The sequence below is a fragment of the Eublepharis macularius genome, chromosome 4 (genome assembly GCF_028583425.1).
Source record: "Eublepharis macularius isolate TG4126 chromosome 4, MPM_Emac_v1.0, whole genome shotgun sequence".
Classification (NCBI taxonomy): Eukaryota; Metazoa; Chordata; class Lepidosauria; order Squamata; family Eublepharidae; genus Eublepharis; species Eublepharis macularius.
In genome coordinates this window covers 185,208,443-185,230,514 of record NC_072793.1, presented here as the reverse complement: position 1 = coordinate 185,230,514, position 22,072 = coordinate 185,208,443, and the positions used below count along the sequence as shown (strand labels likewise).

Genomic DNA, 22,072 nt, shown 5'->3' with positions numbered 1-22,072 from the left:
TTTTGTCCTTGACCTATTTCTCTGATCGCTTCCTGCGTGTTATGAAGCAATTCAGTAGATAAAATGCGAAGCGTCATGACATGGAGAACATTACTTTCTCCACCAAGATATTGAAATCGTCTTCTGAGGAAAGTTCAGTCTTTGCTTTTCTGGTACCTTTGGCCATTTTCTTCAATTTAGCTAATCTCCTTTGTCTCCTGATGATTATATACAACTTACCCATGTATTTATGATGGTAAATTTATATGTTCAATCTTCAATACTCCATATTCAATATATCCAACATTCATATGACAAAATTACTAGGCGAGGGCATTCTTTAATAGTCTACATCTTAAGCTAAAACACTATATAGATAATACTTTTTAGTTATTGCTAATTTATAATAAATAATAAACACTGGTATTCAATACAGATATTGAAATTAGCTGTTCAAACTATACCAATAAATCTCATGTGCCAGTTTCAGTCTTCTTTTCTCCATTTTAAAACTAGACCAGGTTCTAGCAAATAGATTAAAAAGAAGAGAGAAAGAAACAAAGTAAAGGGTCTAAGATATCAATTTATTTGAATTTATTTATCAAACCACAGATAGATACAAAAGATGAAAAATGAGAAAAAATCTGTCAATTTTTTCTTCAAGCTAGCAAGTGGTAGTAGATTTCTATTTTTGATTTTTTACGGTAGTAGTTTTCTATTTTTGATTTTTTACAAAGCTGAGATGGGGTAATAATAGTCTAACCGGCAGGTTGCAATAGGGTTCAGTTTGCAAATTTCCAGTGTTCTTATATTTACTTTCTATTTTCAGCCATTTTTTTTTAAAAGATGGGGAAACTATTCCAACAGAGCTCAGTAATATAACTGTAAGAAATCTGCTTTTTAGAACAGGACAATTTTATAACTCTGAATCCTTCCTTGTGTAATATATTTCAATCATAAAATGACTTGAAATAGATTGTTTTGTAATCTGAAAGCAGAGCAGGTTTATTATGAGTTAGTCCGGTAAACCAAACAATTTAGCGTCCATTATATTGCCTCAATTCTTCTCAGAAAAACAACGAAGTGAAGAATCAAAACAAAAAGAAAGATAATATCCAAATTTTGGCAAACAGCCAATTAAAATATGAAATGAGAAGGCAAACAATCCTCATATTGAAATCTTTGTCCAATTAAGATCCACGGACTCTTGTGAGCACAAAATTAAACAAGACAGTTTTGAGGTCAGTGTCCAAATTATATTTTGAAATCCAAAGTCCAAATAAAAAGTAAGCAAGTGAGTGTGGAAGATGGCGTCCGAAGCACTTGCGCAGTGCTCCGGCCTTTGCTGTGGTTATACTATTTACTCTACCTTGAGAACTGAGATTTGATAAGCCCTGTCAGGTCTGTTACCCACAGTTCTTCCATATTGCTTGCTTGCTGTATTTTTCCAGTACAGTTTATGTTCACAGGAGCAGCTTGGTTCCCAAGACAGCCTTATCTGGGATGGCTCACCACAGCAACCTTGGGACAGCTCCTTTCGCTTTCCCACCTTCTGTACTAACTAGGTAGACACTGAGGGTGGGGGATGACCTAGAGGGTTTGATATACTGTAGCAAGCACCTAACACGTCATTCTCAACAAGAGATCTGTGTACAGCCAGAAGCTTATTTTAGCCTTTGGATAACCTATGGACATTTGTACTTTCTGAATATATATTCTCTCAAGAAATAACCTTTGACTCAAGAGACCTTGGATTTCTTGCTGCAAGGGGTGGGAGATGAAACCAGAGTATCCAGCATTCCATAGACTGACAAGCACAGCTGGACTGAAGTTCCCAAGGAGAAGTTTACAGTTCTGCTCAGAAAGACATCCTTGGAATTCAAAGAAAGGGTGTAAACTCCCACGGGGAAGAAAAAACGCCAAAGAGTGCTTTCAGACCACTGCTCTCTGACTAAATCAGCCAAGCAACTTTGTTTCGACGATCTCATCTCGTGGACTGAGGCAGTAAGTGACCTTTCAAATCTTACTTCTCCAAATAAATACGCAGTTTTAGATAAGAGGTATCTCAGGGAAACCCTCCCACTCTGGTCTCAGAACTATCTCCTAAGGGGAATGAAATGAGACTGCAAACCTCCCTAAATACAGGAAAATACAAGGAGATAGAGGACTCGCAGAGCCTAACAAAGATTTAGCGTACAGTCAGACACTTTTATGGCCTCTGTATCCCTATGGACCTATGTATTGGCATCTAACTAACTCTAATAAAACCCATGTATTCAAGACTTGGATTTCTTGCTGGAGGGAGTAGAGTTGGATTTATAGTACCTTGTTACCATAGACTGACAACCTTCCTCTCCAAACCACCAAGACTGATATTGACACTCAATGGGTGACCTCAGAGGGCTATTTCCCAGACCTACAGAGAAGCTATGAGTTGGGAGGGGGGACTTCAATGCCAGAATTGGTTTAAACGACAATGAACTCCAAGTTCTGTAAAGACAATCTCTTTGATTACAACGCTGTTGAAAGAACACTCCATTCCAAAGGCAAAGGCAGAAACTGGTCAGGGGTCAAATTGATAAATATTGTCGCCAAACTATTCCTGGTGGTCATCAGTGGAATTGATGCTGTCAACTATTATGGAAATATACATTCATCTCAGAAGGAGCAAGTGTAATCAATTATGCATTGACTGGCGATTCTTACCTCTCTAAAGCATTAGAGTTCAAGGTGGAAGACCATGGAACAAGCAACCATCTTCCAATCTCCATCAGAATATCAATGGAGACTATACCTTACTTGAATACTGGCCTATCTGATCCCAAAGTATGGCCTTTAAAACCAAGATGGTCTGAAAAATCGGCTGAAGTTGCTATAAAAACACTGCACAACACTGAAACGTAAAACTTGAAAAGGAAGATTACGGTGGAACAAGACTGCCGATCAGCACCAGAATCCATGACACTGCTCAATAAACTGTTTCATCCAGTTCTGCTAAACTACAGGGAAAGTAAGCGGAAACCAAACAATCTTTATCACCATACAAAGAGCTGGTTTGACAAGGACTGCAGGAAGGCTAAAAATCAAGTTAAGTGGAACTGTAAGCTATTTAGACACAGCAATACAAGTATCACAAGACATTCATTGATACGAGCCAGAAGAGAATCTAAAACCATACTGAAGGAGAAAAAATGCCAGTCTATGAAATCTCTATGGGACAAGATAATTGCAGCAGCCAAAGGGAAATCCAATGTATCTCTATGGCACCTAATCACACCAATACTGAAGTCACGATGCAACACTGCAATCCCCATACCATCAGCTACCTGGGAAAAACAGTTTAAAAGACAGTTTGGTGTAGCGGTTAAGAGCACGGGACTCTAATCTGGAGAACTGGGTTTGATTCCCCTCTCCTCTGCTTGAAGCCAGCTAGGTGACCTTGGGTCAGTCACAGCTCTTCTAGAGCTCGCTTAGTTCCACCCAATTCACAGGGTATTTTGTTGTGGGGATAATAATGGAATAGTTTGTAAACTGCTCAGAGTGGCTGTTCAGTTGTCCTGAAGGGTGGTATATAAATTGAATGTTGTTGTTGTTAAAAACCTCTGTAAGAAACATAACCTTGAACCAGAATTGGACTTTGAAATCAATCTTAAGCAAGTTCCAAAATGGGAACCTGTTACTTGTTGCGAGGTAGTTGAATTGATCAAAGCTTTGAAAACAGGGAAGTCCCCTGGCCTCGAGGAAGTCCTCCGCTGAGCTTCTGAAGCTCAAGTGGTGGGCTCAAGTGCTCGCACCTGTATTTGCATTGGTAAACTCGAATGGAATTATGCCAGACACCTGGAAAACATCACTGATTACATTCATCTACAAAAAAGGGGATAAAACTGACCCAAGCAATTATCGACCGATCAGCCTCCTGGTAATAATTGGCAAACTGTATGCATCTCTTTTACAAAAAAAATTCCTCGATTGGATAGATAAAGAGGAAGTACTGGAGGATGAACAAGCTGGCTTTAGAAAGGGCCACTCTTGCGTGGACCACTGTTTTACGCTTGCCTCGTTGGTAAACAAATATGTACTAAACATGCCTTTCTCCCTATATGCAACATTTATTGACCTAAGGACTGCCTCCGATTCCGTGTCCCATGCAAGACTATGGAACAAACTTAACGCTGCATATCTACCCGAAAGATTGTTAAAGCTGATAATGAATCTCTACTCTGAAAATGTATTGCATGTCAAACTAAATAAACTGGGATCTATATCAAGCCAAATACCTATCCAAAGAGGTGTACGCCAGGGCTGTATTCTTGCACCTCGTTTATTCAATCTATATTTAAACGACTTTGTTCCAGGCTTGCAAGTCATCTCCACACACACACCATGCTTAGGCAATTACCCAGTGCCCCCCTTGCTATATGCTGATGACCTTGTCTTGCTCTACAGAACCCAGGTTGGCCTAAAGTGAGCTATTAAAGCATTTATTGCCTGTTGCAACGATGAACTCTTGGAAATAAACGAAGACAAATCCAAAATCATGGTGTTCTCAAAGTCAACAAAATGATTAAACAACAAATGGAAAATCGGTGCATACGAATTACAAAAGGTCAACGAAAGATATCTAAAATTCGTCTTCCAGTCGAATTTATCCTGGCCCAAGCACATTCAATACCTTACAGAGAAAATCAGCTTAGCTCTATTGGCTTTAAGGAAATTCTTCTTTATTCAAGGATCTCAATATGTACACTGAAAGTGTCCCTGTGACACTGAAAGATCTCTGTCTTTTGGTGCTACACCTCTGAAGATGCCAGCCACAGCTGCTGGCGAAACGTCAGGAACTACAATGCCAAGACCACGGCTATACAGCCTGGAAAATCCACAACAACCATCGTTCTCCGTCCGTGAAAGCCTTCGACAATATACTATATGGTTCCTTGATCTGGTTCCTGGGTCCAACAGAACAACTTGACAAGCTCCAGCTAATCTTTTTCTGGAAAAAACTTGCTCTCCCACCAGGTATAGCCTCCACAGTCATATGACTTGAATTGGGCCTTCCAAAAATCTCAACTCTGATCTGGAAGGCCATAGTCAATTTCAAATACAGACTGCAAAACTTCCAATCGTCACTAAATCAGCAGCCCAAGAGCATTGCTGGTTAAGGTGGAACAAAACTGTGGACACGAAATTGAGCAAATTAGGTTCATAGGACCCAAGAGCTGTAACTGGGAAAAGACAAGAACTACTTATAGAGAAGCTGCTTAATCAGGACTGGGACTCCCTTCTAAAGGACACAGCACGAAAATGCACCCCGCTCTACATGGGAATTAAATATCCGACCCAGTTTGACCAGCCTCATTACCTGAGTATGCTAGTAATCCCCAAACTGAGGTAGTCATACATGGTTGCATGTTGCAACGCGTTGCCAACAGCCCAGATGAAGGGCCGCTTCCTCAGGATGTTAGCTTATCTTTCAGCTAAACCAATGTTAATATGCGAGAGAGGGATCTTTGCATATCTTGAAGAGAATTTCCCCAAATGAAGAGAGCAAGGATACAACACAAGCCCAAAGACATAAATTTAGTAATTTTATTCAAATCAACTTGCATAGGTTACAGGAAAATTTTTAGAAATCATAATACAAAAACCTGGCAGGCCAATGACGGCATAGCTAAAAAAAGATACTAGCAGTACAATAAAGTATAATGAGTTATCTTGCCCAGGGCTTTTTTTCAGGGGGAACGGAGTTCCAGAACCTCTTGAAAATGGTCACATGGCTGGTGGCCCCGCCCCCTGATCTACAGACAGAGGGGAGTTGAGATTGCCCTCCACGCTGGAGAGGCGCGGAGGGCAATCTCAACTCTCCTCTGTCTGGAGATCAGGGGGTGGGGCCATCAGCCATGTGACCATTTTCTCCAGGGGCAACCCACTGAGTTCCACCGCCTCTTTTCCCAGAAAAAAAGCCCTGATCTTACCAATCCTGAAGATGTCCCAAGAGGTCTGTATGGATGAGGAGAGGAGAAGAGCTTCACCAGATCTGAAAAGGAAGAGAGAGACAGGAAGGAAAGCAATTCCTTCCCTCTCTCTTCTTATTGATTCCATCATCTTCACTGCTCATTTATATGTTTTCGGAATAGCTTCTCCCCTCTTCTCGACCAATGAGATCCCTCAGAGTCACCTCTGTCAGGGAAACCACCTAAAAATCGTAATGTCTGCAAAACAGCCAGGTCACTTTGATTCCCCAATATTTACTATCATTGCTCAAATTATGACAACACGCGTCAACAGAAAGTCCCTAGGTTGTTCTAGCCCAGGGGTGGGCAATTGTTTTGGCTCGGGGGCCACTTTGTGGGAGCGGAGGTTAGCGGAGGGCTGCACCTTTTAAAATGATTGCATTCATTAGTTAACTTTGCATTTCAAAAAAGGTATAAATTGTATCATAAAAATCAATAAATATAAATTAAATAAAATAGTGGTAGTTTTATTCAATTTATTTATTGTGCTAATTTTGTATCATCTATAGCTGCAAGCACATTTAATTTTAGAATCAGTTTAATGAGACAAATGTACCCTATCACACTTTTCTACTGTCTTGGTGGGCCACAAAAAACTCTGTAGCGGGCCGCATGTGGCCCGCGGGCCACAATTTGCCCACCCCTGTTCTAGCCCATTCCAACTATGCCCATTATGCCACGTCCAAAGGTTCATTTCGACTCCATTTTGTTTGGTTGTTGTGGGTTTTCCGGGCTGTATTGCCGTGGTCTTGGCATTGTAGTTCCTGACGTTTCGCCAGCAGCTGTGGCTGGCATCTTCAGAGGTGTAGCACCAAAAGACAGAGATCTCTCAGTGTCACAGTGTCAGGAACTACAATGGAACTACAGGAACTACAGGAACACTACAGGAACGTCAGGAACTACAATGCCAAGACCACGGCAATACAGCCCGGAAAACCCACAACAACCATCGTTCTCCGGCCGTGAAAGCCTTCGACAATACATCCATTTTGTTTGGTTCAGTATATCCTAAGTTCCTTATAACTACGTGATTGGAGCGATATATAATGATATATGTATAGTGATTGCTAAGTTAATCTGTGTAACTTGTAGTAGCCTATGTAATTATATAAGTATATACTATGTATATATCAGTATATACTATGTATTTTCAGCAAAAGCAATCATGCAATCACTGTTAGTAAGATGATAATGTTAAGACAGCATTCTAGATGGTAGGGAGAGATTTTGGTTAGCTTTACAGAGAGAGACGGATGGGTTTTTCCTCCAGAGAGATCAAAAAGGAACTTTAACTTCCTCTTATGTTCTATTCCCTCATCTATTCCCCCTTAGCCATGAATATATGTGTAGGTTTTTCCTTTAAGAAACAGGTGGTCCGGTACAGCAATTACTATTTTTGTGTCTTGAATCTTAAGAGCCAGAAAAAGGAAAATTGTTTTAAACTGTTTTAAATTGCGGCTTGAGTTACCAGCTCCTCCTTCACTAGCTGTTTGCAACATATTTAGACAGTTACCGAATTTTGGACAGTTATCAAAAACACTGAGCCTCTTCCCGTTATTGATTTTGTCTCTGTCCACATGCCATGAGCAAACAAGCCGTACGCAAACAATACACTGTTTTTCAACCAAAGGGCACAGCATTCTGGATCTGTTAGAAGGAGACACAGTCTGTGTCTAAAATAAGTATGTATAGTATAGAGGGATAATATATAGTAATTGAATTTAATAAGATTTTACTCTCCATTGCTATATTTACAAACACTGAAAAAGATTAAGTTTTTGTGCACTCTGTATTCTAACCAGGGGTCATTTCGAGGGGGAACACGCAGGAATGCTGTTCCGGCAGTTCCCCAAAGAGGTCACATGTCAGACGGCCCCACCCACCTGAATTTCGGCCATTTTGGGCCCATTTCAGCCTGGATTGGGGCCGAAATGGCCCGGATCAGGCCTCTGACAGGTGGTGGATCACTCTCCCACTCAGCAGAAGCCCAGTCCTGACCATTTTGGGCCCCTTTTTGGCCATTTTCAGCCCTTTTTTGCCATTTTGGGCTCAATTTCAGCCCTGAATAGCCAGGATTGGGTCCAAAACAGCCAGGATAGGTGATGTCAGGGGGTGTGGCATATGTAAATCAGTTATGCTAATGACACACTTCTGGTGATGTCAAGAGGCATGGCATATGCTAATGAGTTCTGCTAATGAGTTCCTCCAGCTCTTTTTCTACGAAATGACCCTTGATTCTAACAATTCTTATAGCGAGCAGTTGTAAAATCTTCTTGACATTATTTTCTCCCCTCTCCTTTTTTCTTTCTGTATTTTTTTATTTTGATAAAATTAAAAAAAGAAACAAGGTCACGTTTGCCACACGTTTTAGGATGGTAAGGAAACTGGAACATCTTGGGCCCAGGAGTATCTCTGGAACCTCCCTCTGCTGTTTTTAATGTAAACAAAAGTTTTCTCATGAGAAGCCAGGAGGCAGCACAGACAGGGATGGTGAAAAATACCCTTTTTATACAAAACTAAGAGGCTTTAGCCACTTCCTTGGGCTATCAATGCCAGCGTGATCTAGCAGCTGAAGTGCCTTACTTAACACCCAAGGGGCCCAGCTTCGAATACTCAAGACTTGGTCATGGAATCGAAACACAGAAAGGCCAGAGAAGGAAACAGGAGGGGCAGGGATTTGCTAGCATAAACATAACTGGGTATTATCCATTTCTCCTGAACAGGGCCCTCTTCATCAACAGCGTAAGCGTATCTGATGCTTTTGTTCACAGGGGCTATAGATTCCCCAGGTGTGGGACATCCGTTTCTTCCTCTTTGGCAAAGGAAAGCGTGTTCTGAAAACAAAGGAAGCCAAAGGAAGGTGCCACCTTCTTGCTTTTCTTCCATGTCCATGATATAAGGGGAAAGATCCTTACCAAGGAAGGCCACGGTCTGGTAATTTTCCTCCATCACTTCCCAGTAGAGTTTTCTTTGGCCCGGATCTAGCAGAGCCCATTCCTCCTCCGTGAAGAACACGGCCACCTCCTCAAAGGACACAGGGGAGCTCTGAGAGAAGAAAAGATTTCCTACTTACTCATTTATTCCTGAGCACTCGATGGATTAAAAGAATACAACGCATCAGACCAATGGCCAGGAAATTGGTCTTGAAATGTCCAAGATCAGATGTGTTGCCTGTTGAATGGTATAAATGCTTTTCAGATTCATAGAATCATAGAGTTGGAAGGGGCCATACAGACCATCTAGTCCAACCATCTAGATTCTTTAATCCCAAAACATATCAACTGTACAACGATATCTTTCAGTCTGGTTCCTTACCGATATTGCCATATGATGATTCTATTACTGTGATTTCAAAAGCTGCAGGCACCGCACTCAATGTGCCTATTTCCAACCCATTTCTTCGATGAATGCAGATGCCAAGATATTAACTGCCATTGCGGTTAAAAGGTTGTTTCAACTCCGGTACACGTAGACCTGGTAGGGTTCATATGAGATAGGGAAGGTTTGAGCATCTCAGACTGGACGCTGAGCTGATTGCCTTAAGTGGGAAGAGTTCTGATCAAGATTCTATTCTGTTGCCATTCTATTCTGATGCTGTTGCACCCCGGGGTCTTACTTTCCTACTCCTTGCTGCCTGGCCTTGGCTGCCCTTTTTTTTAAGGGTGTGAGGTTGCTGTCCAGCAGAGACTCCTCTGCAGGGCTCCAGGGTGGAGAAGCAGAATTTCACTGACACAGGTCAAGAGGCATGTGGATTCTTATATCCAAGAACTGATACTACTGAGATAAGCTTGACTTGCATACTCAGAGGACCCCCCCTCCCCTTCCTGCTTTGCAAAAATATCTTACTCTTTCATAAACGTCATAAACACCCCCAAAACGTCACACCTTACTCTGCTTGCACACGAAATTTACAGCACCAGTTAAAAGAGCCACACGTTGGCCAGCCAAAGCTTGAGGTCATGCTTATGAACCTTATTTATTTTATTTATTTCAAATTTCTATTCCACCCTCCCCGCAGGCAGGCTCAGGACGGATAACAACATATTAAAATACAATAAAAATCCATCTACGTTAAAACACCATTAAAACAGCAGTATAGTAATACACATTTAAAACAGGATGGTGGACAGCCTTCACAGGGAGGGTTAAAATTTTACACACCACTTTTTCCAGACTGGCGGAGGCCCAGCCTCAGCCATATGCCTGGCGGAACTACTCTGTCTTGCAGGCCCCGTGGAAGGATAATAAATCCTGCCGGGCCCTGATCTCAGCAGACAGAGCGTTCCACCAGGTGGGAGCCAGGACCGAAAAGGCCCTGTCTCTAGTCGAGGCTAGGCGGGCCTCCTTGGGGCCAGGGACCACCAACAGCTGTTTGTCCCCTGATCGGAGTGTCCTCCGGGGAATATGGGGGGGGGGAGACGGTCACGCAGTTACACTGGACCCAGTCTGCACAGGGCCTTTATAGGTCAATACCAAAACCTTGAATCTGATCCAGTACTCCACTGGCAACCAAGCAACTTGCGTAAGATCAGTGTTATATGCGCCTTATTTGGTACTCTTGTAATAACACGTGCTGCTGCATTTTGTACCAGCTATAATCTCCGGGTCAGGCTCAAGGGCAGCCCCACATAAAGCGAGTTACAGTAATCTAGCCTAGAGATGACGGTTGCCTGGTTCACTGCACTTAAGTCATGGGTTGACAAGTAAAGGACAAGTTGCCAGGTCTGCCGCTGATGGAAACTTGTAAGTGGAAATCCACTTTTTCACCCTGGTGATGCACAGATCAATCTCTGCTGGACTGCAATCTCACACCCTTACTGAAAAGGGCAGCCAAGGCCAGGCAGCAAGGAGCAGGCGAGGACGACCCAGGGAGCAACTGCCTGGCTGGGGCACTGCTGAGCCAAGCCCAGGCAAACAGGCAGAGGCCTTCGAAGGCAACTTGCCCACTGCATGGAGGCTCCAGTAGCGACCCGATCCCCCAAATTAGACAGCAAAGAGCAAGGAAGCCTGGCCCCTCCATCATAGCCACCTCCAAAGAGGCAAAGCGAATGCCTTCCAAGCCAACGCTGCCCACAAACCTCAGAAGTGGCTGTTCAGAGGATAAGCTGAGGGAAACCACCTATGGCAGAGAAGCCCCAGTCGCTGGCCACTCGTCCAAAATGACATCCTTCCTTTCCCCTCTCTTTAACAGCCTGCCCTTTTCTCACTCTCCAGTTTCCTTTTGCACCACCCGGCGTACGCCTCCCATGAGGAGTTATGGATCCTCGAAGCAGAAGATCTCCTGGAACCCGGCACGGCGCTTGTGACTCTTGCAGGATCACCCTTCAATTTCCATGCAGTCACATGTAGCCATGCAAGGTCTGGATGCCACATCTGGCCCTTGCTGGAGCATATCTGGGCAGGTTGGAGTCTGCCAGGGGTCTTCTCTCGACAATTCCACTAATGCTGAAAACCACGGTCTGCGTGGCCAGTTCAGGGCTAGGCAGTACATTCTGTTGGCCTTGATATTCTCTGCTGATACAGACTAGAGGTTCTGCTCTGACCAGCCCATGATCTGTGTCATCTCTGTGTACAAGACTTCGTACAAGGTGTGCACTGTGTACAAGGTCTGCAATCCTTCCTCCCAAAATGAGTGCTGTCATTATATCAACAACAAAGGCCAAAGTTGTTATTCTGAGGAGCCTGGCAAAACAGTGGAATGCCCCACACACACACACCCCACGAATGTTCAAACTCCTTGGAAAATATCGGATGAGCTCCACCTAAACTGCTCAGAGGGAAATTAGTCCGGGCTGCTTGCCGGCAGCGCATACAAGCGGCGGGGAGAAGGGGACGCACAGGCAGGCATCTTGCCCGGGAGCTGCTCCTTTTGTGCGCTCCCCCGACCCAGCCCTGCCTCCTTCCTCCTCGACCCAGATCCCTCCCTGCAATCCCGAACTCACCTTCCCGGCAGGCGCGCAGAGGCCAAAGTCTCCCCCCGGCCAAGGGAGAGGCGGCAGAGGAGAGCCCCCGCGGAACTCCATGCCTCCAAGATTGCCTTCTCCTTCCGGAGGAAACAAACCCCCTTCCACGCCTCGAAGGCGCCGGCTCGCCTCGCTGGTGCTCGCTGAGCCTTCTGGGGATGGTAGTTCTCTGGGACTACCGACCCCCCCCCCCCCACACACACACACCTGGGTTAGGAACCTGGACGAGGTTTCTTGGCTCTTCCGTGCAGAACCAGATGACTCTCCATCTCCAGGGTCTATTGCTCTGTGCGCTCCGGCAGGCAATTGCGCTTTTCCAGCCCGGACCCCTGAAGGGGACTGAATGTTTTCCTCCAAGGGTGCAGGAGAGTTGACAAGCCGAAGCCCTGCCTTCCCTCCCCTCGTCTCAGGGGGGCTAAAGAGGGTCTTTCCTTTTCACTGCTTGGAGGGAGAGTTGGGCTTCTGTTTGACTGCAGGGAAGGTGACTTTAAGACTTCCTAAAGGGCAAGAATGGATAGAGGGACGCGAGAGAGAAAATAGGCTTGGAAAGAGGGAGTGAACATGAAAGAGAAGGAGGAGGGTCTGGCTGGAGACAGCATTGGGGAAAACAGTTTGCTTCTTGGTTGTTTTCAGCCACAGCTGCTGACACCTCTGCAGAGATGCCAGTCACAGCTGCTGGCGAAACGTCAGGAACTACAATGCCAAGACCACGGCAATACAGCCCGGAAAACCCACAACAACCATCGTTCTCCGGCCGTGAAAGCCTTCGACAATACATCAGTTTGCTTCTTCTTTTAAAAAACCCTGGTGCAGTTTTGTTTTGTATAACCCAGGGACGAATCTACATATTTTTGAGGCGGGGGTGGGGGGAATAAAAAATAGTGCCCCTTTATTTTTTTCTTTATATCTTATAACATAATTGTGTTACCGGGTTTCTGACGACTCACATTGATTCCACTGAGCAGGCGTGGAAGTGCGCCCCCAGCGGGGATAGGGAGGGAAGTCAGTCTGTGCCGCAGAAGCCCGATCAGGGTGGCTGCCCTGCGAAGGAGCCTCACACCGCTGCCTCACTCCCGCAGCGCCCTGATCGGGGTGGCTGCCAGGCGGAGGAGCCCGGAGCACTGCACCCCTGCACCCCAATTGGGGTGGCTGCTGGCAGAGGAGCCTGGAGCCGGCCCCTCTGCGCTTCCCACCCGCAGCGCCCCGATTGAGGTAGCTGCTGGGAGGAGGAGGCTGGAGCCGCCAGCCCCCATGCGCCTCCCGCCCGCATGCCCCGTTCAGGGTGGCTGCTGGGCGGACGAGGCTGGAGCCTCCCCCCCGCCCCATGCTCCCTGCCAGCAGTGCCCCAATCCCTGGCCTCCTCTCCCCACCAAAGCCACGGTCCTGGGGGGCGGGGGTCCCAGTGGCCATGGAAGCCTCCCCGGCTTCCTCTCCCTCCCCAAGCCATGATTCTGGGGGGGGGGGGGCACAGAGGTGGACAAGCCTGGCTAACCTGCTCCCTCCCCAAAGCTATGATGGGGGGGGGGAGATCCTGGAGAGGCTGGGGTTGGGGGGGGGGGAGACTTGCCCGCCTTGCCCCCACCTCAAAGCCTAGAGTTGCCAGTCTCCAGGTGGTGGCTGGAGATCTCCCAGAATTACAACTCATCTCCAGGTGACGGAGTTCAGTTCCCCTGGGGAAAATGGCTGCCTTGGAAGGTAGGCTCAACGGGCATTATATCCACCTGAGGTCCCTCCCCTCTCAAAGCTCACCCTCTCCAGGCTCCACTCCCCTCCCCCATCTCCAGGAATGTCCCAATCTGGAGCTGGCAACCCTACAAATCCCAATGGGGAGGTGAGGGGGCCACGCAGGGGCAAAGGGGGGCATGGCAGTGGGCATACCTCGCTCACTTCCCCCCAAGCTACAATGGGGGCAAGGGCAAGGGGCCCGGAGGTGGGCGTGCCACCCTGCCCTCCTTCCCCTGCCCCAGATCCGGGTGCTGGGGAGGGGGCAATGGCCAGCCAGGCCCCCCTGCCCTTTCTAGAGCCCGTTGTATTTTTTGCTACAACGGGCTTTGTTTCTAGTATATATATATGATCATTGTTTTTAATAGCCTATTATATAATTAAGCGTGTTTCAGACTACTCACTTTATACCCTGGTGCACCACCAGAGGGCGCTGCTGCGAAAGGAAGACCAGGCAAGGCACCATCACCACAAAATGTGCCGTGGTAGGAACAGGTGGCAATACCAGCCCCCTGCTTTTTTTCACCCAGCTGGTATTAGTAGCGGAACAGGTGGCAATACACACACCCCACCTTAACCCAGCTAATATTAGGAGCGGAGCACGTGGCAATGCCCACCTTTGCCTGAACCCAGCTAGTATTAGGAGCAGAGCAAATGGCAATGGCCGTCCAACGCCTTATCCCAGCTAGTATTAGGAGCGGAGCAGGTGATAATGCCCACTCCCTGTCTTCACCCAGCTGCTATTAGGAGCAGAACTGGTGGCAATACCCACCCACCCCCCACCTTAGGTAAAGGTAATGCACTGTGCAAGGTAAAGCACCATGTAAAGGTAAAGCACTGTACAAGCACTCAGTGCAAGCACTGAGTCATTACTGACCTGTGGGAGGATGTCGCATCACATTTTCTTGGGAGACTTTTTATGGGGTGGTTTGCCATTGCCTTCCCCAGTCATCTACACTTTACCCCCAGGAAACTGGATACTCATTTTACCAACCTTGGAAGGATGGAAGGCTGAGTCAACCTTGAGCCGGCTTCCTGAGCCCCCACCTTAATGCAGCTAATATTAGGAGCAGAGCAGGTGGCAATGCTCACCCCCACCTTAACCCACCTGGTATTAGGAGCGGAGCAGGAGGCAATGCCCATCCAATGCCTTATCTCAGCTGGTATTAGGAGTGGAGCAGATGATAATGCCTACCCACCCCCCATCTTCACCCAACTGGTATTAGGAGCAGAGCAGGTGGCAATGCCCACCCCCTTCAGCCAATTGGGATCAGGAGCGGAGCAGGTGGCAATGCCTTCACCCTGTCTTACCTAGCTGGTATTAGGAGCAGGGCAGGTGACAATTTCCACTCCCCTTCAGCTATCTGGGACCAGGAGCATATCAAGTGGCAATGTCCGCCCTTCCACTTTTAACCAGCTGGCATTAGGAGCGGAGAAGGTGGAAATGCCTGTCCACTGCCTTAACCCAGCAGGTATTAGGAGCACAATTAACGCTAAAGGTAATAAGAATAATTTCTCAATTGTTTTAATAATTTAAAGTGCTCAGTGCCACAGTGCACTTAACACAATAATTCACAAATATTACAGTACAAAATTCACACAATAATGAACAGCATCAAATCCAGTCACATCCCTTTAAGATAGTCTGTTGAAGTTTTCAACGCCTCTAATTAACATATATTCTTGCTTTAGAAGTTGGAGACTTTCCTAAAGTTGGTACAGTATTTATCCAAAATAAAGTTTGAAAAGAACCCAGAGCCCTGACAACTTCGGACGGACTCCTAAACAGCAAACTGCAAATAAATGCGACGTAATAGCCAAATGTCAATTTCCACCTCGTATTAGGAGTGGAGCACAAGGTAATGCCCATCCAATGCCTTATGCCTGCTGGTATTAGGAGTGGAGCAGGTGGTAATGCCTGTCAGGTTCAGAATGCTTTCCTTAATGTTATAACCAAAGAGTCTCCATTTTAATTCTTTTAGTATTCTGAGTGCTTTATTCACAGGTGCCAAGACGTTCCCTAGCAGCTATCTCACAGAAGAGGAATGTTTTGACTACAGCTTTGCCAGCCTTGGGAAACTTTCGCTTTCTCAGCTTCAAAGAGATTGTTTTGAGAACTATGGGGGGAGGTTGGGTCTGCTGGGATCTGATACTTTGTACCTTATGCTTTGCCTGTCATTTGTAACAATACACGTGTACCAGCCCAGATATTGCATCTGGGCCAGTGGACTATAATGGTTGCTCTTTTCAGTAAATCTTTTGAAAACAACGGACTCTTGTCTGATTGCAGAAGGTAGTCTGGATACAACTATTAATTAGCCACAGATCTGACAATGCCTGCCCCCCATCTTCACCCAACTGTTATTAGGAGAAGAGCAGGTGGCAATGTCCGCTCCCCTTCAGCCAACTGGGACCAGGAGCACAGCAGGTAGCAATGTCTGCCCCTCCACCTTCAACCAGCTGGTATTAGGAGCAGAGAAGGTGGAAATGCCCACCCACCACCTCATCTAAGCTGGTATTAGGAGCAGAGCAGGAAGCAATGCCCACCCCCAGCCTTACCCAGCTGGTATAAGCAGAGGAGGTGGCAATGTTCACCCCTTGCAGTTCTCACCCTGCCTTAACCCAGCTAATATTAGAAGTGGAGCATGTGGCAATGCCCACCCCCACTTTAACCCAGCTGCATTGAATTGTATTGGACTGAGGTTTTCTGCTTACGGATTTATGAATGATAGCTGTATGGCCGTGGTCTATGAGCTGGCCGTTATACCAGCACTGAGCACTTTATGGGTCTTGTAACGAAGACTGTATGGATGTATTATAACTATGTATTATGAATGAATATTGAATATTGTATGTGTCCGGGGTCTGAGGCACAGCTCCCAGACTTGCCGGGAGGAAGCAACGGCAGGCAGCCAGGAGACAGCTGTCCAGCCACCCCAGCCGGCATAGAATCATAGAATCATAGAATGCAGACCATCTAGTCCCACCCCCTGCCCAGTGCAGGATCAGCCTAAAGCATCTCTGACAAATATTCATCTAGCCTTGAAAACTGCCAGTGAGGGGGAGCTCACACCACCTCCCTAGGCAGCTGATTCCACTTTTGAACTACTCTGACCGTGAAAAAGTTCTTCCTAATATCCAGCCGGTACCTTTGTGCATGCAGTTTAAGCCCATTGCTTCATGTCCTACCCTCTGCTGCCAACTGGAACAGCTCCTCACCCTCCTCCAAATGACAGCCTTTCAAATATTTAAAGAGAGCAATCATGTCCCCCCTCAACCTCCTCTTCTCCAAACTAAACATTCCCAGGGCCCTCAGCCTTTCCTCGTAGGGCTCAGTCTCCAAACCCCTGATCATCCTCATCGCTCTCCTCTGCACCCTCTCGATTTTGTCCACATCCTTTTTGAAGTTAGGCCTCCAGAACTGCACACTTACTCCAGGTGTGGCCTGACCAAGGCAGTATAGAGAGGGGCTATGACCTCCTGTGATTTCGACGCTATGGCCCCTTTGATACAACCCAGGATTGAATTAGCCTTTTTTGCCACCGCATCACACTGACTGCTCATATTTAGTTTACAGTCCACTCTTACCCCAAGATCCCGTTCACATATACTACTGCCCAGAAGTGTATTCCCCATCCAGTATTTGTGCTTCCCATTTTTGTGGCCCAGATGTAATATTGTGCACTTGTCTTTGTTGAATTGCATCCTATTCACAGCTGCCCACTTCTCCAGAGTATTCAGGTCTTGTTGAATTTTAATTCTATCTTCTTGGGTGTTTGCTACCGCTCCCAATTTGGTATCATCAGCAAATTTAATGAGCAGCCCTTCCACTCCTTCATCCAGATCATTGATAAAAATATTGAAAAGTACTGGGCCCAAAACCGAGCCCTGCGGCACCCCACTGGACACCTCCCTCCAATCTGATGAAACGCCATTGACCACCACTCTTTGAGTGCGGTCCTCTAACCAGTTCCCTATCCACCAAACTATCCTATAGTCGACTCCACAGTCTTCCAGTTCGCCCATCAGAATGTCATGGGGGACCTTATCAAAAGCTTTACTGAAATCCAGATAAATCACGTCAACAGAGTTCCCCCGATCCAGTAAACTGGTCACTCAATCAAAGAAGAAAACCAGGTTGGTCTGACAAGATCTGTTAGGAACAAAACCATGCTGACTTCCCCGGATCACTGAGCAGTCCTTCAGATGCTTAGAGATCGATCCCTTTAAAATCTGTTCTAATATCTTCCCAGCAACAGAAGTCAGACTGACCGGCCTGTAGTTTCCCGGGTCATCCTTCCTCCCTTTCTTAAAGATTGGGATAACATTCGCTCTTCTCCAATCTTGTGGCACATCCCCAGTCCTCCAGGACTTGAAGATGATGGACAGGGGTTCTGCAAGTTCTCTAGAAAGTTCTTTCAGCACTCTTGGGTGCACCCCTTCCGGCCCAGGGGATTTGTATTCATCCAGTGCAGCCAGATGCCTCTCCACTACCTCTCTGTCAATGTCAATGTCACTCAGGTGTCCTGCCACATTTTCTGCTATCTCTAGATGTGCCTGAGTTCTTCAGGGAGAAAACAGAGACAAAAAAGTCATTAAGCCTGTCTGTTTTTTCTCTGTCCTGCATCAGAGTTTCTCCATCTACTCCCAACAGCGGTCCAATTGTCTTTTTTACCTTGCGTTTGCTTCTCACATATCTGTAGAAGTTTTTCTTATTGTAGCGAGCCCTCCTGGCCAGACCCAGCTTGTACTGAGCTTTGGCCTCTCTGATGGCTGATCTGCAGTACCTAGTAACCCTCATATACTCCTCTTTAGAGGTCTGTCCTTCTCTCCATTTCCTGAACATTTCCTTTTTCTCCCTTAGCTTATTCTGGAGCTCTCTGTGCATCCACATCGGTTTCTTGGAGCCCTTACCATGTTTCCGTCATGCTGGGATAGTGAGGGCTTGAGCTTACAAAAGCTCGTGTTTGAGAATGGCCCACCCTTCACTTGCTCCTTTCCCTTCCAGCACACTCCCCCACGGAATGACTCCCATCAAGCCCCTGAGTTCATCGAAGTTGGCCCTACGAAAATCTAACCTACGAGTCTGGCTACGAACCTCCTTGGCTCCCAGGGCCAGAACCTGCCTCCACCACGGGGAAGAGATGAAGCTCCCAAGCCTCAGAGGGCTAGAAGGGGCAGGGGGAGGCCAGCTAGCTCCACCCTCCAGTGGGAAGATAGGGGGCTAAGCAGAGCAGAGGGAGAGGGCCAAGGCAGGTGGAATGGGGACCCAGAAGCTGCCCAAGCAGAGCTCTTACCAGACAAGGAGGAGACGCAGCCACAGCAGCTCAGAGCCATGCCCCAGCCTATACACCAGTTGTGCTGCCATTAGGGGGGTTTGCAGGAGCGGCTCAGGTCCCTGATCCGCCGGTCCCAGTTCAGCTCCACTCCCCCTTCAACTACCTCCAGAACCACGGGGGTTAATCCTGGAGTCCCTGAGTCCGCTAGTTCTTGGGTCGCTAGCATACGCTGGGTGCCCCTCACACCATTTATCCACCCCTTGGTAAGCCCGGTAAATCAACTCTAGTAAATCATACTGCATCACTTGAACTTGGCCCATGAGGTCATCCAAATGACCCCCTCCTCGCAATTCCTCCCCTTCCGCCAGCTCCGAGGTGTCTTGCATCGGGCGAACCGTCTCCTATCTCAGGATCTCCTGCTGTGACACCACACCTTCCTCCAAAGAAGCAGAGGGGCTTCCCAGCCCCTGGTGGTGGAACTCGCCTGTGTAACAGCCAGTTCCACATACTGTCTGGCAGCCTTGTCCCACCACAACTCCTGACCCCCAGTGGACGCATGGGGACTATCCTCTCCCGAAGAGGGCTGGAATGTTTCCCACACATAATCCCCCAGGGCTTCTCGCCCTGGGTCCGTCTCCGGTACAGAAGTCAGATGTGAGTCCAGGGCGCTACTTTGCTCCATCCCTGTGGAATAGCACGCAAACAACCTCCCCCTCCTTCTCTCTTTCTCTTTCCCACTGCCACGGGGTAGGCAATGTAGACCACGATAGATGGGTGACCCCGCTCCGTGGAATCACGCCTAGGTCCCTAGGAGTCCTTCTGGGAGGGGGGGGACTTCTCCCAGCAGCAGGGCTGGTTGAGCAGTACTGTCCTCTGGCTCCGCAAATCCCAGGTCGGGCAACTCAGTCAACGGGTAGCCGGTAGCCATCCTCCTCGGGCCGCGGGTTCAAAGGTAAAGATAATTCTTAATAACCTGTCAGGCTCTGGATGACAGGATGTGTTGACCCAGCCCCTGAACCATTGCAACGAGAAATCCAGGCTCTTGAGTAAATGGTGTTTATTCAAGGGTCTCAGTCAGGATACATATAAGTCTATAGATGTGATCAGAAGCAAAAGAAGTCTCTGGCAGTACACAGGATCTTTGTTAAGAATGACAAAACGAGTACAGTTCGCCATTTATCTACCCCAACCTTGTCCCCTGCCGGCTGGTCCTCGTCGGCACCTGGACAGGATAGGAGTCACCATAGTAGATACGCTTCAAGGTTGTGGTGGCGAGGCGGACGAGATAATGACCTCCGTGCATCGGAGTTCAGAAAGTGAAAGTTAGCAGGTGCAAGCTACTATTGCAAGCTACTATTGCAACACTATTGCAACACTATAGTTATGTTACAGAGGGAAACCATGGAGGGACTGTGGGCAACAAACCTGACAGGAGTGGAGCAGGTGACAATACTCACTCCTGCCTTAACACAGCTGATATTAGAAGCAGAGCAGGTGGTAATGCCCACCGCCTGCCTTAACACAGCTGGTATTAGGAGGGGAGCAATGCCCACTCCCGCTTCCGCCAGCTGGGATCAGGAGTGGAGCAGGTGGCACTGCCTGCCCCCTGCCATAACCCTGTTGGGATTAGGAGTCAAGCAGGTGGCAATGCCCACCTTGCACCTTCATGTGGCTGGGATTAGGCGCAGAACAGGTGGTAATACCCTTCTTCCCTTCACCCAGCCAGGATATGGAGCGGAGCAGGTGGCAATACTCACTCCCTTCAACCTACCGGAATAAGGCACTGAGCTGGCAGCCATACCCACCCCTTTCACCCATCTTTAATCAGGCATGGAGCAGGAGGCAATGCCTGTTTCCCTTTCACCCATCTGCGATCAAGAGCAGAGCAGGTGGCAATGCCACCCCCTTTTACCTAGCCTGTATCAGGTGTGGAGCAGGTAGCAAAGCCCCCTACCCATTCACATAACCGAGATCAGGTGTGGAGCAGGAAGCAATGCCCATTTCGCCTTCACCCAGATAGGATCATGAGTGGAGCAGGTCGTAATGCCCACCCCCCTTTACCGAGCCTGTATCAGGTGTGAAGCAGGTGGCAAAGCCCACCCTCCTTCACATGACCAAGATCAGGCGTGGAGCAGGAAGCAATGCCTGTTTCCCCTTCACACAGATGGGATCAGGAATGGAGCAGCTCCTAATGCCTGCTCCCCCCTTTACCCAGCCTGTATCAGGCTTGGAGCAGCTAGCACAGCCCACCCCCCTTCACATGACCAAGATCAGGTGTAGAGCAGGAAGCAATGCCCATTTCCCCTTCACCCAGCTGGAATCAGGAGCGGAGCAGGTCGCAGTGCCCGCCCCCCTTTCCCCAGCCTGTATCAGGTGTGGAGCAGGTAGCAAAGCTCACCCCCTTCACATGGCTGAGATTATGCATGGAGCAGGTGGCAATGCCCACTCACTCCTTCACCGGCCAGGATCAGAGACGGAGATAGAGGGAATGCCTCTCTATCCGCCCTCCCCTTTCTAGAGCCCATTGTATTTTTCCCACAACGGGCTTTGTTGCTAGTAGATATATAATTAACACCTCTTTTACAGAACAGAATAAATTGTGTTGACTTCTGTGAATTGTTAATAATAACACTTTTACAATATCTCATCCATCATTAGCTAAGCATTCCTCCTAGAATTCCTCTCTCCCTCTCATAGGGAGATTTCATACCCAGACATGCATGTTAGCTATCAGGAAGACAGACTTTAAGGAACTCAGAGGCCTGATGAGAGTCTTTCCATGGCAAAAAAATACTGCAATGGAGAGGGGCAAGCGAAGGGCGGGCTCTCCTAAAACAAGAGCTATTGCAAGCTCAAGCTGTCAATATTCCAGTAAGACAAATGTAGGGAACTCACTATGATGGGGGAAATTTGAGTTCCAACAAAGAAGCCTACTACCCAAATAAAGAAAATAGATTCAAATTCTTTATTCTAAAAAAATAACATTTATTGGATAGCCAAGGCAAGTTTCTGACACCCAAAAGAATCTACAGCAGATGCAAAACAGATGCTTATTGGCCAAACTCCCTTCAAATGGTTGACTTCTAAAAAGTAGCTCTAACTGGGGCCAAGGACTTAG

The 22,072-nt window shown here is 47.2% G+C and overlaps 1 protein-coding gene across 1 annotated transcript in view; it reads right to left on the bottom strand.

Annotated features, from left to right (window-relative positions):
* Positions 1-22,072, bottom strand: part of LOC129328440 (zinc finger protein 721-like) — a 72,805-nt gene that overhangs the window by 4,581 nt on the left and 46,152 nt on the right. Inside the window, exon 4 of the mRNA XM_054977505.1 lies at positions 1,588-1,599. Coding sequence (XP_054833480.1) covers positions 1,588-1,599 — 12 coding nt within the window. The remainder of the gene's footprint in view (positions 1-1,587; positions 1,600-22,072) is intronic.